We start from the raw sequence: 17,679 nt of genomic DNA on the forward strand, positions 1-17,679 counted from the left end.
TAGCCCACTTCCTATTGGTCGAGAGAAGTGGGGCCTAGGACTGATTGGTCTAAACTCTTAACAGCTACGGCCACCCCTCCCAACCCCGCGCCACAGCATTTCTTAGTTGGGATTCGACTCCAGGATTGCGCGGGCTGGTGGGCGGGCTAAGGAGGAAAGCGCACTAGAGGTGGGCGCCGCGCTGGACTCGCTTCCTCAAAGGAAAGTCGTGGCCGTTAGCTTTTGCGGTCTTGGCTATATCTTCCCTGCGGCCGCTTCGCAAGATGATGATTTGCTTCCCCCAGTTGTGCATTTCTCACCCCCCTCCTTGGGAAGGCAGCGCCCTTTGTCTAGCGCCCTGATGGTCTCCCGCGACCTTCCCTCCTCTGGCCCTCTGACAAATTCCACCAGCGCTTGCGTGCTGGGGTCGTGGCTTGATCAACCCCACCCTCGAGGAGGTTCTGATCAGTGCAGAGCCAGAAAACTGGCTTTGGGGCCAGGTGCCGGGTGCCCACGCCCGCTTCTCTACCACTTAGTGTACAACTGTGACCCAGGACACCTTTCATAACTTCTCAGCTCCAGTTCCTTCATCTACAAAATGGGCATGGTAACAGTACCAACGCGACAGGATTGGAAGGGCTTATGAGCTCTCTCACCAGGTCCTTATTTGCTTATTTACCATAAGCCTGTTTCATAGCGTTCAATAAATGTGCTTATTGTGTTCCTTGGTCTGGCGTTCGGGGGGGGGCGGGGCATGGAATGAGGGTTAGTGGGTAAAGCGAGCGGAGCAAGAATTCTATATGCTCAAAGAGGAAAACATAACCACAAACCAGCGACCCTTAAGTAACCAATCCCTCCCTCCGCAGCCTCTGGCCTTTCTAGCCGTACTGACTCGGTGGTAGCAGACCATAGAGGAGCGGAAGTGGCGCTTCTCCTTCCTCTCCCGAGCCAACGGCTTAGCGTAGCTTCTGGGGACTTCTCTGGCGCGGGGAATTGTGGGGTTGTTGGGCGGCCCCGACGCGGAGAAGAGAGGAATAGCGGGCTACCGAATAAGCATCCAAAATGATGGTGAGTGGCGTTTCGCATATCTGTCGCCATCCGCTGCCATCTGGCTCATGGGTAGCACCTCCCGGCCAGGGTCAGTTCCATAGAGCCCTCCGCTGCCTACTGACTCTGTCTTTGCCCTGACCCCCTGTCTATGGGCGACCCCGGCCCGCCGCGGCCTGGCTCGTTCGGAGCATGGACCCTGGGCGAGGACTTTGGGGGGTTGGAGGGAAGGCTCTGGTGTGGCCGGCTGGGGACTACAAGTCCCAAGCTACTTCGGGGCCGCAAGTCGGCTAAGGGGACCCGGTTTTTGGAGCCCCCCACAATTGGAACCTACGTTAAAGGTGTCCCGATTTGAGCGTGCATGCTCGGTCGGCTGACCGACTTGGAAACACTGGTTGCCTGGGGGATTTGGGGAATGTAAAAACGTGTGCTTCCTAGAACGGGTAGAGGCAGCATGGGGACATTGTGTTGGGCTGAGCGGAAGGGCTCGACTAGGGTTGCTTGCCGGTCCGCCAGCCCGCCTGCAGCCGCGTTAAGTGGAAACAGACTTGGTTTGTACTTCAACACTCGTTCATTGATGAAGTAAACGCGTTGTTCAGTGCCTGCTGAATGTACCGTGCCCAGCTGGTTGTTGCGGGTGCAGCTCCTCAGCCGGGAGAATGGACGGGGCAGATGGGGTCAACATCAGAGGTGGAAGGACCCGGGCTCCGTCTCCAACCCTGCCTTGCCCTTCGGGATTTGGCATCAGACCAGGCTTTTCTAGTCAGCCATCTAACTCCGGGTTTTGTTTTCTTGAATTGGGGATGTTGAATCCTGCAGAGCGGCACCCCGCCCCGCTTCCGCATCATCCCTTTGTGTCATCTCAGAGCTGTAGATGACTTCCATGGATCCCAAGCCGCCTCCTATCTCCTGAGTTGCTGTTGAACAGGGCCAACGTTGAAGGAGGTGTTTGAGGCAAAACCCCGACCGAGATACTGCTGAGTGCCCTGTAGTGCACTTGGCAGTAGACTCATTTTGGTCTATCAGAGGAAGTTCTCTGTTCTTTTCTGGCCTTCTGTTGCTGCTTCCTGCCTTGGTAGATGTCAAGCTGACACATATGAGGTGTCCTGTTACCAAATGCCCTGTGAATCCAGTTGTACCCACGATAGAAGGAACCTAGGATTTATCTGTACTTTCTCCCTTTTGACCTATAGTACTGCCCCTTTTCAGTCCCTCTTTAGCATTACCTCTTCTCGAAGTTGCCTTCATCTTCTGTGCGGAGTCAGCAGAGCCCTGAGAGTAAGGGCTCTGGAGCCTCACCGAATGCCTAGATTTGTAATTAAACTGGGCCACCTACTAGGTGTGTGACTTTGAGCATGTCATTAAATTTCTGGCCTTGTGTGTTAGAGGGAATTCATTGAGCTAATACAAGTCAAGTGCCCAGCATGCAGTAAGGTAAGCACTCAGCAAACATTAGTTGTTCTGCTAGGTAGTGGTTGGCTTCCTTTCCTCCCTGTATTCTGGCCTGCTGACAAGGCTACCGTAAGGGTTTTGGTTGGCATGGAAAGAACTGAGGATCAGAACCAAGGGGATCTGAGGATCTGTTTGGGGATAAAACCCTTCACTGGGATGCTCCGCCACACTTGGGTTTTTCCTGAACTGACTCCTGGTCTGTTTCCTTGCTGTATTAGCTGTTTATATCTCCCTTTTGGAATGTGAGACTTCCATAGGGCCTACAAAGCATAGGGAACATGGGGACGGTGGGCAGCTGCTACCAAGCCCTGCTGGCTTTGTATTTAAGAACGCTCTGTGGATTTAGTATCACCACACTGCCAGTGCTTTCCCAAAAAGTAGAAGCTGGTGTTATCTTAACTCATGGTTTGGATGAAACTCATGCAAGTCTATGTAAAGTTAATTTTCAGCACTATAAGCTGCTATATATTGCTTTATATATGGCCACATCTAGGCACCCCACAAATTGAGATTCCTATAGTCCTTACCTTTGGGAAGCTCATGCGTTAAGACAGATGGGGATCTAAAAATTATGCACAAGAGAAAGGAAAGAGGGAATTATGGGATCCTCTGTTCAGGGTACCCCTATTGGCTGCTGTTGAGAAAATATCTTAGAAGAATTGGGGCTCTGGTGAATTGCTGGCCAGTTGACAAGAAGCTGTTTTGTTTTTTAAAATGTTTCTCTATGTGTGAATGTATGTATGTTTGTGTGTATGTATGTATGTGTGTATATATTTATTTTTTTAATTAAGTAAACGCTACAGCCAACATGGTGCTCAAACTCATGACCCCGAGATCAAGAGACACATGCTCTGCCAACCAGCCAGTCAGGTGCCTCCAAGAAAGTGGTCTTGGTAGAAAGTGCCAGGGTAGCTCTTGTAAATAAGGGTACAGTTTGGGGGCGGGCGGGTAAGAAATCTTCACACACATTGATGTTAGCTTGTTGGAGACGTGAAAATTTGTTGAAGGCAATATGATGAGCTTGCCACCCAAGTTAGTTTTCTGTTTGAAATCTAGGACAGCCTGGGGCAAGGATGAACCAAAGAAGTTTGGGGGCTGCCATGAGGAATAATTTAGCAGGACTAGGAGAAGGTGGGACCTTTGGAGGGGACACCCTTTCCCTTACAAAACGTGGAAGCGGCCTGAAAGAAAGCTGGGAGTATAAAGCCATTTCTTGCCGCTGGACCTGGGACGATGTGGTGAAAGGGAAGACATTTTCCCTTCAGCCCGTACTTGACCCCAGATGTAGGGGGGGTTATCTGACAGGCATTCTTACTAAAGTTGCTTTTTTAATTTTTTTTTAAGTTTAGTATTTTGAGAGAGAGAGCATGTATGAGCAGGGGAGGGGCAGAGAGAATCCCAAGCAGGCAGGCTCTGTGCTGTCAATGTGGAGTCTGATGTGGGGCTTGATCTCACAAACCATGAGATTGTGACCTGAGTGAGCCAAAATCTAGAGTTGGACACTTAAGCAACCAAGCCACCTAGGCGTTCAGTCACCAGCATTAAAAAAAAAAAAAAGTTCATTAGAAAAAATTTGAAGCAAAAAAGAAAATAAAATACAAAGCATCAGAACCCTCTTTACTGACATTCTCTTACTCCTTAGCATTTGTTTTACATATTTCTGGCCTCCTTTTATGCATTTACATATTATATTTTCTCACTCTTTGTATTTTACATAGATAAAAATGTAAATTAGGGCATGCCATTCATGGGGGCGCTTTTGGTGACTCGGTTAAGTGTCCCGCTCTCAGTTTTGGGTCAGGTCATGATCTCTCTGTATGTGAGATGGATCCCCGCATCAGTGCAAGGGCTCTACGCTAACAGTGCTGGGACTGCTTGGGATTCTTCCTGCCCCTCCTTCTGCGCGCCCCCCACTCGTGCATGTGCGCTCTCTCTTCTCTTTCAAAATAAACATTAAAAAGAAGAAGAAGAAGAAGAAGTCATTCCTCTGTTAAAAGCTTTTCCAGGCCTTCCTTTTGTAGGAATAAAATCTACACTTTTTACTGTGATCTACAGTTGAGTATGCAGTCTGGTTCTCGCCTTCCTTTTCAGCCCTGTTCTGGTCTGCCTGCCCACTACCCCCCTGCTGCACCGGCCAGAGGAGTTGAGCTTTTTCAGTGAATATGGAGTCAGCCTCGTGGGTCTCACTAGACTTTGTGGTGTGTGAATCCCTGACTCCTTATTATTGAGTTGAGACAGCTTTGTGCTTTCCTCTCCTGCTCAGATACCTCAAGTACCACAGGCGTGGGCATGGCCAGTGGCTTTCAAACTTTGTATTGCAATCTGTGGTAAGAAATAGAGTAAGCCACCACTTAATAGTGCACACCTAGCATGACAAGTTTTAAAACCGTTTTTACCTTGACTGTATTTTTTCATACGTACAGAATTGTTCAAAAACACAGGGAAGACTGAGTCTGGTTTATGAACTCATCTCTGAAGGCACGGTTTTGATACAAACTCTAGTTTGCTAAGCTGAGGAATTACTGTCGGTGCTAATGGTCACTGGAGCAAAGGTATCTAAGCAGGCCTTTAAGCAATTATCCCTGTCTTCCCAGAGTTTCTAAAGCAGGTCTGCCAATTAAGCCTTTGTGGGGATGGTGACTGTTCTTGGGGCTAGCATGCAAAATAGAGAAAACCTGTGGGACATTGATTGGAGCTGGGTCACAAGGAAGCTCTGTGGAACCAGCATGAGAACGGAGACACTGCCATACGAATTAGACTTCTCATTTTGTGAGGTGGGACAGACATGTTGCTTCCCTACTCTCCGGCTGAGCATTATTGGTAAAGCCGCCTGCCTGGGCATCGCCACGACACCACCTGAAGCTGTTGGCACCTCGTGTTTTGCATCAACGCCCCATCAGCTTCTCCCGAATTAAGCTGTAATGCAGATAAGTGGTTGTTTTGCCGGAGGGTGAACACTGGGTCTCTTTCCCGTGCTGTGACCTAATTCTTCAACACAGGGAATAGTGTCAGACGTTGAAAAGGCTAAGCTCGGTCAGCTGAGTGCTGGGGAACACAGTATTTGATTTGTTCTTTTAGACTAAATCATGCTTCTCTTTACCATTTTCTAGCATACCTGCAGGGTATGCTGTAGTCTTGGCAGTATCTCTGGATGTAGAGGCTGATTAAGAAGTCTGTGTGGTGAGGGCGCCTGCGTGGCTCAGCCGGTTAAGTCTCCGACTTCGGCTCAGGTCAGATCTCACGTTCGTGGGTTCGAGCCCCACGTCAGGCTCTGTGCTGACAGCTAGCTCAGAGCCTGGAGCCTACTTCTGTCTCTGTGTCTCCCTCTCTTTCTCTCTGCCCCTCCCCCTCTCATGCTCTGTCTCTCTGTATCAAAAATAAATAAACATTAAAATTTAAAAAAAAAAGAATTCTGTGTGGTGGACAGTGGGAATATGGTTTTAAAGGCCTCCAGAGGGGTGCCTGGGTGGCTCAGTTGATTGAACATCCAACCTCAATTTTGGCTCAGGTCATGGTCCCAGGGTTGTGAGATCAAACCCAGAGTCAGGCTCTGTGCTGGGCGTGGAGCCTGCTCCTGCACTTGTGCTCACACATGTTCTCTCTCTAAAAAAAAGGCATTATCCAGGTATTTTTGTTCTGAGAGATGGGACCATTTTTCCTTTCCCCTCCCTCCATGAATTTCGTTGTAATGGATGATTATTAAAAGCAGTCAATTGCTCTTTTTTCTGTAGCCCACACCAGTTATCCTGTTGAAAGAGGGGACTGATAGCTCCCAAGGCATCCCCCAGCTTGTAAGTAACATCAGTGCCTGCCAGGTGATTGCCGAGGCTGTAAGAACCACCCTGGGCCCTCGTGGCATGGACAAGCTGATCGTCGATGGCCGAGGTAAGTCTGTAGGGTTCCTCAGGCCTCTGCAGAAGAGGAGACTCCTGGGGAGTGGGGGGCTAGCAGAAGTTGGTACAAGAAATTCGACTGCTTTTAAGATCTCTGAGGGATTGCTCGCCAGGAGATGGTTCCATTTCATACATTGTCCTGAATGCTAAACCCTGTGGCAATACATGGACGAAGTTGGGCTCAGGAGCCTGTTGCCTCATAGAGAGATGCAGCCTGGAAACATGAACGAGAACTGAGTTACCTTTGGTCATTACCATTGTATCATGTTACCAAGACAGAGAATTCCCCTTCATGTTTTAGTGTATTAACTGACATGTGAGACAACAGTAGGTTGTCAAGAATATCTAAATGGTTTCTCATTCTCATTTAGTATTTTCTACATCCAGTTCGAGGTGTGCTAAATGTTGTTTAGAGAAAATCAGGAGCTCATAGTCTTTGGAAGCTTGTGATTTTGGGTGACCCTTTGTCCATAGAGCTAACATTTATGCCATGATCTCCTCTGCCCTGTCCCAGTCAAGTTTGCATGGGCTCCAAGTCCAACTGGAAAAAAGGTCTCTAAATTTTTACCTTGTGTTTGTTCCTTTCAAGGCAAAGCAACAATTTCTAATGATGGGGCCACGATTCTGAAACTCCTTGATGTTGTCCATCCTGCAGCAAAGACTTTGGTGGACATTGCCAAATCCCAAGATGCTGAGGTGAGAAAATCAAGCATACGTGTTTAAATGCAGGTTGAAACACTAGCCTACTTGCTCTTCTGTTTTTCTGTCTTCAACATTTTTTATTTTATATCTAAAATTTTGATTTCATAATAGTACATGCTTGTAAAGTATTTAGATGGAATTAATAATCTTTTAAAATTCATACTCTTTTCACTACATGTAGCTGAGATCTTAGGACCAGGCTCATATACAGTGATTCCTTTCAGTTCCCTGAAAAATAGTTTAACCTCTCATCTGTTAGTCACCTTATAAGATGGGCTCAAAACTTTAAGGTTTCTAGTGTTTTTTTTTTAAATGATGGTAAAATATAGATCACATAAAATTTACCACTTTAGCTTTTTTTGTAATATCAAGACCTGAGCTTACATCAGGAGTTGGCCGCTTAACCTTGTGAGCCACCCAGGCGCCCCTCACTTTATCCATTTTTAAGTGTACAGTACAGTGGCATTGACCAGTCTGTCTTTTAAAACATTTCTAATACTGGAGTCTTGATACTAAATGTTGAAATGGGTTTGCATTTTAGAGTATTACAGATAGGTTTTGAAGTTACATAAAAAGACGTATTAGGACTCGGATAGCGTATAAAACAGTATGACTTATATGAAATTAAAATGGGAAGAGTCTGGCTTTGACCTGTTATTGACTAAAACCTTTCTGGCCAGGAATTTGGCCATGTAAACCCTTTACCACAGCAACACTTTTTCCTTCCTTGAGAGTCCTTCATATTACACATTGGACATAAGTGAGTTGAATATAAATTTCTGCCAAATTAGGGGTGAACTCGTTTTAGCTCTTCTTCTCCCTCATGAAAAATAGGGGTTAGATTTCACTGTAGAATATTAATATTACTACATTAGAAATGTTAGACTAGTGATCTGTCTATTCCAGACAGTGTTTAAAACATAAAGGACTTTGGCTGGTCCTGGAAGGTTTGTTTTAGTAGGATTTGGCTGGAAATTATCTTTATGTAAACTCCTATAGTACTTTGTGCTCCTTGAAGAATATTTGTCTCATACCTCTTGTTACTCTGGTTGCTTATGACAGATACATAAGCATTGTATTATATGATCATGATTTGGGACTGTCTTATTTATAGTATTGCCTGTATGTAATAAATAAGTTCTTGGTTAATCTGTATACATATGATTTTATAACCTGAGGAACTTTGTCAAAATCAGCCCTCTTTGGAGAATGGGCCTGGCTGGGGAATTCATTTTGTAGCCCAGAGCCATTTGATGGGATGGATACCTAGCTATCATCACCTTCCTTATATTTGTTGCAATCACCTATGCTTCTAGAAAAAACGTTTCACACCCATTTAAACAGTCCCTAGTTTAAATGGGTAGGTTGCCTAAAAATGAAGTTTTGGGCCTTATCCCTCTCCATGCGAAAATGTGAATTTCCCGTCTTCCTCTTCCAGGTCGGTGATGGCACCACCTCAGTGACGCTTTTGGCTGCAGAGTTTTTGAAGCAGGTGAAACCCTATGTGGAGGAAGGTTTGCACCCACAGATCATCATCCGAGCTTTCCGCACTGCCACACAGTTGGTATGGGAATACTAGCTACCTTAGCCTTGTGTTTCTCTTAGTATAATACCTTTAGTGGGGTATAGAGAGATGTAACAGGGTTCCTTGGACATTTTCTCAGTTCTCCCTATGAATCTCAGTTTGGTAGCTATTTGACCAGATATTTACTTAATCTCTTTAAGCCTCAGGTTTCCTGATGACTCAGTAAGTGAGGTTTTTTTTGTTGTTTTATCATAAAGTTCCTCCTGACACACATCTTAAGACCCTGCTTTTATTGACCTTTGACCCTCATTGATCTTAGGCAAGTCAGTCCCTCTAGACTTCTCTCTTAAATATCTCTGTTTCAGAATGGTGACATGAGATCACATACAAGATGTGCTTTTGAAAAGATACTAACCTTAACACACAGATACATGTATGCCATACATAACATGTCTAATAATATATAAAGTTCTAGCAGTTGTCATGGCAGATTTTCATAAACCAGAAGGTTTGGCCCAATCTAGTGACATGGCTGCGTCCACTCATTTGTTTCAGTGTTCCTTGCATTTTCAGAATTAAGTCTGCAAATATCCTGAATATTCTTCAGAACTGTACCTGCTGTACATTTGTCACTGGGAGTTTTCTAAACTATAGAGATTTGTGCTTGTGGGCAATTATGAGACTCAAAAGTGTTGCAACTACATACAGAGTGCAAATGCTTAAGATTTGTGAGTAAACAGATTGGAGAGTGGTAAGAGAGACTGGGACCCACCTCTCCAGTTTGCCTTTGGCACCAGGGACTCACTCGGCTTCTGTTCTTGGCAGGCAGTTAACAAGATCAAAGAGATTGCTGTGACTGTGAAGAAGGAAGATAAAGTGTAAGTTTGCAGTGGGCTTTGTCAGAGCTTTGACTTTTTGTGGCCAAATCAGATGTAGAAGCGTGTTGCCACTCTATCTGGGCCTGGGGCTACTTGGCTCTGCTAGACCCTTGGCTGTGCCCCAGCTCATGCAGCACAAAAGAGGCTGTACAGTGTAGTTTTAAAGCTGTCGCATATGAGGTCTTTGACTGCAGTCACCATCTGTTGGTGATAATTTGCCCTTAAAGATTATGGAAGATGAAGGTGATGTGGGCTGAGTTTAGAGGCTAGAACAGAAACCTCCTACACATTGCAGTAGACTCAGACAGGGGGCTCTCCAGACCTGACACAGGTCCCGCCCATCCTTGCGTCCCAGGGAGCAGAGGAAGCTGCTGGAGAAGTGTGCCATGACCGCTCTGAGCTCCAAGCTGATTTCCCAGCAGAAAGCCTTCTTCGCCAAGATGGTGGTGGATGCGGTGATGATGCTCGATGATTTGTTGCAGCTTAAAATGATTGGAATCAAAAAGGTGCAGGGTGGTGCCCTAGAGGTAAGACTGCTACAGCCTCCCAGAGAGGCTTCTGCTTTCATATTGACTGTTCACATAAGGCACAGGAGATGGGCACATGTCACAGGTATAGAGAGAATGCATGTGGAGCCAGAAATTGAACCGGAGGTGTATTCCTCATACTGTCACTGCAGGCTATGACTGGAGATACATTTTATAATTTCTCTGGACCTATATTTACCTGCTGTCAGTAGAACAGCAGATTGAACTAGTTGATTTTTAGAATCTTAGTGTAATGTGGGAGGGGATGAGGCTAGCTCCACCCGATAAATTATTTATGAGCCTGTCAGTTAATAAGTCTGAGGAGTACTTCTCAGTCCATTCTTCCCCAAGTGACATGCCCAAGCTCTCCCTTCTTTTATTCATTTATTTTGAATAGATGATACATGATTCTAAGCGTAAAAAGGGTCCTAAAGGAAAAAGTAAATGTCCCATTCACCATTCCTGCCTCAGATACAACCACTACTGAGTGAGTGTGTGTGTGTATGAGCAGGTGCTTCCAGAATTATTCTGTGCATCTGTAGGTACATATGTAAATACTGCTTTCCGTAACACAAGTGTTCATTTATAATACACAATGTTTGGTAACTCGATTTTGTCCATTTAACAACTTATTTTTTTAATGTTTATTTAATTTCAAGAGAGAGAGAGACAGTGCAAGCCAGGGACGAGAGGGAGACACAGAACCTGAGACAGGCTCCAGGCTCTGTACCGTCAGCACAGAGCCAACATGGGGCTCAAACTTGTGATCCATGAGATCATAACCTTCGCTAAAGTTGGACCCTCAGCTGACTAATCCACCCAAGTGCCCCTAACAACTTGTTTTAGAACTTAATCCATATCAGCATGTGGGGCTTTTAATAATTGCTGCCCCAAAGAACTTTTTGTCATGGTAGGACTGTTACGTGTCTGTGCTGTCCATTTCATGGTAGTCACTGGTCATGTGTGGCTACCAAGCACTTGAAATGCAGTTAGTAATTTAATTTTTATTTATTTGAATTAACATAGCAACGTGTGGTTCATGGCTACTGGGTTGTACAGCGTAGCTGTGACTTGTTCTTTTTTAACACAGTAGTATCTGTCGGGAAGCATTCTTTTGGTATCTCCATGCTACCATGGCCTTTCTCCACTCTAGCCTGCCCTACTGCTTACTTTTCTCTAGTTTGGTGACTTAGCTTGAAGGGATTTGGATGGGGCAAGACCTGCTTGAAATACAGCCTGGCCCGGTCCTTCAATTTCTGTTTTTTGACTTTTACCCTCCTAAGTTGTATTCCCACTCTGTTGTTCCTCCTGTCACGGCACATGTCAGTGGACTGAGATTCTCTTTCTGTAATAAAGCTGTGAGGAATTTGGAGGTCATTGGAGTTACTCCCCTGTCTCTGGCCCCAGGTACCAATGTTTTCTCAACTCATCATGGCTTACTTACTCATCATGACTTTGTCTTTACCCACTACTTTGGTAGCAATCATCTCTCTTCTCCTGGGACTTCCTATTTCCCTGGACTATAGAGATTAGATTGGCCAATTCATTCAACTAGGGATCAAAAATTATCATTTGGTGGGGTTGCCTGGATGGTTCAGTCGGTTAAGCATCCAAGTTCAGCTCAGGACATGATTTCACAGTTCATGAGTTCAAGTCCTGCGTGGGGCTTTGTGCTGACAGCTCAGAGCCTGGAGCCTGCTTCAGATTCTGTGTCTCCCTCTCTCTCTCTGCCCCTCCCCCACTTGCACTCTGTCTTTTTTACTCAAAAATGAATAAACATTTAAAAAAAATTTTTAATATATTTTTTAAATTTATTAATGTTTTATTTATTCTTAATATAGAGAGAGATAGATCACGAGAGGAGGTGGGGCAGAGAGAGAAGGAGACAGAGAACCGGAAGCAGGCTCCAAGCTAGCTGTCAGCACAGAGCCTGACGCAGGCTTGAACCCACGAACGTGAGATCTGACCTGAGCCGAAGTCAGAGACTTAACCGACTGAGCCACCCAGGCGTCCCAATAATAATTTGAGGGGCCTGGGTGGCTCAGTTGGTTGAGCGTCTGACTTTGGATTTCAGCTCAGGTTATGATCCCAGGGTCATTGGATCAAATCCCGTGTTAGGCTCTGTACTGAGCAATTTACTATTTATTTCTTCAAGCTGGTTTTTTTTTTTTTACTTATTCCCAAGACCATTGTCTTGGCAGTGGTCATCCTTACCCCAGTCTTACGTCCCCTATATCAATCCTATTTTCTGTTGCAAGGTGAAGTTCCACAGTGTACTCTGTCCTGTGTGTAAAGCCTTTGGGGATTCCACATTGCATGCAGGATAAGAGGCAGGCCTCAGCAGAGCCTATAAGTTCTCCTAAACTGGCCTCTGCCCTCTACTTTATATTCCCACAACACAGATGCACTCTCTGATGCCACCACACTGCCTCTGCCTCTTGGGAACATCTTTTCCTTTTTCTGTTTGACTGATTTCTGCTCCTTTTGATTTATCTCAGGCATCACCCCCTATAAGAGGCTGTGGATTTGAATGATGCATGAATGTGTTCACTGATAGACAAGAGTATTTTAGATAAGCACTGGTGGCAGAGAACATAGAGGTATTGAACTGAAATACCCTTTTGTATCAAGTGGGAAATGGTTTAATCATTTAGTAAGAAAGAGATCTGAGATTTGAACCCAAGTCTTCAAAAAGTCCTGAAGTCAGTCCCAAGTGCAACATGCTTTCTTACTCTGCCCTGCTATTAAACCCAACCACAGGAAGCTCATGTTTTGAGGGACTGAGATGTAGGAAGCCACAGTGGTGGCTTGGGAACTGTACAGAGAATTTCTGACTTTTAGGATCTTTTGGCTTCATCTGCGAAGAGAAAGTACCTAGGACACTGCACATAAGAGTGTGTGTGTGTGTGTGTGTGTGTGTGTGTGCGCGTGCACATTCACGCACGCCTGTACAGTAGGAGTGTGTGTAGGTGTCCAGTAGAACACTGGGGGTGAGTTGGGATTGAAGGGGCCTGTGGCTTATTCATAAATGCCTGGTTCCTTGCCTGGCACTGTCAGTAAATACTTTCAGTGCTAGCCCTTGGCTCCTGCTTTGAAGGCCAGTCTTAGAGAATTGCCCAAAGAGGCCTTCCCAGTGCTTAGTCCCTGTAGCTTAATGATTGGTTTTCTTTATACTGAATGGATAACAAAATATGTTTTGTATTTTTCCAGCTTTTATGAAAGTGGAAAGACTTTGTTGTAACAGTGAAATAAAGACGTGGTTAACTCTTTCAGGTTCACGGGAATGGACACGTTAGTCTAGCACAGCACTAGCTTGATTTCATTTCATGCCAGTAGTGACTGAACTGCTGACTGCTTGTTTTTTTAAACAGGAGTCCCAGCTCGTAGCTGGCGTCGCGTTCAAGAAGACTTTCTCTTACGCCGGGTTTGAAATGCAACCCAAAAAGTACAATAATCCAATGATTGCCCTTTTAAATGTTGAGCTTGAGCTGAAAGCTGAGAAAGATAATGCTGAAATCAGAGTCCACACAGTTGAGGTAGGCCTCACCGGCTGGCCAGAGGCATGGAGACGGTCAGCATTCTGGGACAAAGTCTGGGGTCTTTGTGGCTCTCTTGGGCCCAGCTCTGTTTCTCAGGCTCATTATGAGCCCCATTCTCCTCCTGTCCCCCTGAATATGTTGATGTCCACATACCAGGCCCACTTCTTTTCTCACCCTTCTCTCTGTGAGTGACCTGGAACTAAGGAAACCTGCTTGGATAAGGAAGACCCGTAGATACATTCTCTGGCCCCAGGGAAGGGGCTGGCAGCGGCCCTCCACCCATACACTTAGCCCAGTGTTTTGATTCCTCTTGTTTGGGCAGATGAGGGCTCCTCTCCTTCTGTACGGGGTCCCACACTGTAGGGACAAGTGTGCTCCCATCACTGATAATCCCAAGGCTATCACTGGAAGTAGCAGCGTCACCTGGCCATAACATAGCAGGTGCTGTTGGGGAATGTATCGCCAAAACACAATGGCCTCTAGGAGGAGGGGATCTTGTAATTGGGAACTTAAGGGTGCAACATCTCTGAGGAAGCTAGAACTCTGCCAAGCTAAACTATTTCTCAAACCTTGGCATGCCAGCTGTGGAGTAACTCCCAGTTCCGGGGTTTCTTTCTGCTTTGGTGTTTGAAAGTTTTAGGTAATTTCCTGAGTTACTATGTAGGGTCCTTGTTACTTGGATTGAGGAGAGGCTATTCCGTTTACTCTTTTTAATTCCCAAATAAATCAGCATGTTGATTGTGGGGAGTATATTTTAGCCTGCCATATATGCTTATCTCTTCCCTGGCTCCTCCCCTCCAAAGCATCCTTATCCTTTTCTGGATCTCTCTTCAGGATTATCAGGCAATTGTTGATGCTGAGTGGAACATTCTCTATGACAAGTTAGAGAGGATCTATCATTCCGGAGCCAAAGTCGTCTTGTCTAAACTCCCCATTGGGGATGTGGCCACCCAGTACTTTGCCGACAGGGACATGTTCTGTGCTGGCCGAGTGCCAGAGGAGGATCTGAAGAGGACGATGATGGTAACCAAACATTTGCAGGCTGCTGCATGGCTTTTGTGACTCCAGAGGGGTTTTCACTTACTACTGGTATACTGGAGCGTGCTGCCAGCTTGGCCTGTGACTCTAGGCCTGAAGCACGCCACGTCTCAGGTGCACGTGCTCAGTGTAACCAGAGCAAGTCAGGAAATCTGATTGGTGAGGGAACCTAGCAGTAATGCTCCAATCAGCTAGATGAGTTCAACTACTGATGTTTTCAGCCAGGTTTCCTCTTTTTCTTTTTGAGCATCTCACCATGACATGTTAGGTCTAAAGCATGGATCCTAACTTTAGTTGTTGGGCCCAAGGCACACTAGTTTGGGGGAATGGATGTTGGGTGAAGTAAAAGGTCCCCATCTCCTTTTAACTAGGCCTGCTTGCCGTTCATATGTATTTGTTCTGTTTTCTCCTCTATTAGAGGGGTAATGTGAGAATAGGTTATCCAGTGCAGGGGGTCCTGGGGCACTGTGGCAGGGTCTAGCATGGGAATTGGCTTTTGAGACTAGCTGGCAGGAAGCTCTCTTCTGGCTTCATGTGAAGGTGATCTTACCTTCTTGTGCTCCTCAGGCCTGTGGAGGCTCCATCCAGACCAGTGTGAATGCTCTATCAGCAGATGTGCTGGGCCGCTGCCAGGTCTTTGAAGAGACCCAGATTGGGGGCGAGAGGTAAGCCATAGGCCTGGGCTGCCTGCTGGTGGAGCTCATGAGACCCACCTGAGTCTGGCCTGCCATCTTTTGGGTGTGGTATACTCTGTGTGCCACTCTTTTTTGAGGTCTCACCTTTTGGGACATAAAGAACTCAGATATAAAGTATTTCAGGAGGTCTGAAGCTCAAGTTGGGTCTAACATCTGACACCACAGTATTTTTGCCCCAGAGGTACAGCCCCAGACCTTTCCCAAAACTCTTCGAGGAGTTGGATTGGAAAACCTAGTGAGGAACAAAAGAGTAGCTGCTCAGTGTTGGGGGAACGTGGTGAGATCAGACAGGTTGGCAGCAGAAAGGAGTTCACATGTATGATTTGATCCTGGGTGTAGGTACAATTTCTTCACTGGCTGTCCCAAGGCCAAGACTTGCACGATCATCCTCCGTGGTGGTGCTGAGCAGTTTATGGAGGAGACGGAGCGGTCCCTGCACGATGCCATCATGATTGTCAGGAGGGCCATCAAGGTACTAGGCTGGGGGTTTCCTGGATCTATGTGGTGATTTCTACCATATATAACTTACCCTTCCCTGGGTGGCCTGTTAGCCCTGATTTGCCTCAAAATCATAGAGAAACAGCCTCAGTCTCTCAAAATAGGTCATCCTGCCTTAAAGGCTAAGACTTATTCTCGTGAGCAAACAGTGGAGCTACTGCCCTCAGCCATCCTGGTGATTGTACCAGTGCCCTCGAGCTACAAGCTGACCGTGGAGATGGTCAGAATCCATAAGGTTCACCAGATTGAAGTTGGAATGTGCTAGACAAGAGCCACAGCTAGGCTTCCTGGGGTGTGGCTGGTCCAAATGGGCTGTGACTGGACCTTGAGCCGGGGGCCTGTTAGCATTAAGAGGTGGATCTGGTCTCTGCAGAATGATTCAGTGGTAGCTGGTGGCGGGGCCATTGAGATGGAGCTCTCCAAGTACCTGCGGGATTACTCAAGGACCGTTCCAGGAAAACAGCAGCTGTTGATTGGGGCATATGCCAAGGCCTTGGAAATCATCCCACGCCAGCTGTGTGACAATGCTGGCTTTGATGCCACAAACATCCTCAACAAGCTGCGAGCTCGCCATGCCCAGGTGGGTCCTTCTCCTTGGGTCCAGGGAATGGGTGCATGGGGCTAAATTTTGAGCGTGTGCTATGCTTACTCAAGCTCCATAGAGTGCTCAGGCCCAGTGACAGGGCTGGAACTAAACCCAGTACCAACTCAACTGTGCCTCCTCTGAGGGCAGAGGGAAAGTGCCAGGATTGGAGTCTCCAGAGTTTCTTCCTTGCTTCTACTGAGTATAATCCTAGCTCCTTGTGGTGCCGTCAGAGGAACTGGGGGACGCTGCCACCTCCTCCCAGGAAGCATATGCTGACCATGTGACTGGGTCTCCCAGTGTGGTGGCCAGGCACTTCAAAGTCCTGCCGCCGGGTGGTCTAGCCACGGCACTGCCATCTCTTAACTTGTGATCTCTCTGAGAACTGAAATGTGTTTGTTTGCTATTTACAACCATTTGTTTAGAGATACTTGTTAAGTGCTTAGTACTGTGACAGCAGTGCTCAGTGATCTTGCTTCTGACTTGTGTTAGTATTTTAAGAGAGTCCCTTCACTTCTCTGCATCTCCATTCCCTCATCTGAAGTGGGGACTGATGGAAGCAGGGAGATAAGGGATTGGAAAGTGTTCCTCTTGAGAGCCGTGGCATAATATTCAGTCCTTGGGTGGCCTGAGGACCGGGCCTCTCCAAAATACAGCATGTTGCCTGGAAGAGGGCCCAGAGCACTTGTGTGAGCAGCATCTCTAGGGTTTGAAGGGGGTGGTCATTAGGGGCACAGCTGGGAAGAGAAGACGTGCGCGTCCAGGTTCTTTGTGTGACGCCGTCTTCCTTGGGGAAACGCTGGCAAGTTCAGAGTATGAGGTTTCCTAATGATCTTGAGTCTTTGGGAGGATATGCAAGAAGAAACTTGAGAGCAGTTCCTTATTACCTCCCTTCTTCTCCTGCTCTTTCAGGGGGGCATGTGGTACGGAGTGGACATCAACAACGAGGACATTGCTGACAACTTTGAGGCCTTTGTGTGGGAGCCGGCTATGGTGCGCATTAATGCCCTGATCGCAGCCTCTGAGGCTGCCTGCCTTATCGTGTCGGTGGATGAAACCATCAAAAACCCTCGCTCAACAGTGGACACTCCGCCAGCAGCGGGCCGCGGCCGGGGCCGGGGCCGCCCCCATTGAGAGGCACCCCACCCCCCACGAGTGGCGGGTGGGCTGGCTGCAGGGTATGCCCACTCTCCCTGTCTTGGTTAGTTGGTATTCAAAGGAAGGGGTCGTAATTGGCCCACTCTGTTCTCACTGAAGTTATTTAAATAAAACTTGAGACTTAGAATTCACTTGGCAAATTATTTGGGCACAGGACTTTTACTG

General features: G+C 46.7%; 1 protein-coding gene across 1 annotated transcript; it reads left to right on the forward strand.

The window, feature by feature from the left end:
• Positions 1 to 915: 915 nt before the first annotated feature.
• CCT7 (chaperonin containing TCP1 subunit 7) lies at positions 916 to 17,641 on the forward strand. The gene is made up of 12 exons (XM_029937599.1): positions 916 to 1,047; positions 6,210 to 6,363; positions 6,961 to 7,067; positions 8,512 to 8,637; positions 9,424 to 9,476; positions 9,832 to 10,003; positions 13,375 to 13,539; positions 14,377 to 14,565; positions 15,148 to 15,245; positions 15,615 to 15,747; positions 16,147 to 16,353; positions 17,269 to 17,641. Exons 1-12 carry the CDS (start codon positions 1,042 to 1,044, stop codon positions 17,488 to 17,490), a joined length of 1,632 nt encoding a protein of 543 aa, XP_029793459.1. The 5' UTR covers positions 916 to 1,041; the 3' UTR covers positions 17,491 to 17,641.
• Positions 17,642 to 17,679: the final 38 nt, after the last annotated feature.

The sequence above is a fragment of the Suricata suricatta genome, chromosome 4 (genome assembly GCF_006229205.1).
Source record: "Suricata suricatta isolate VVHF042 chromosome 4, meerkat_22Aug2017_6uvM2_HiC, whole genome shotgun sequence".
NCBI lineage: Eukaryota > Metazoa > Chordata > Mammalia > Carnivora > Herpestidae > Suricata > Suricata suricatta.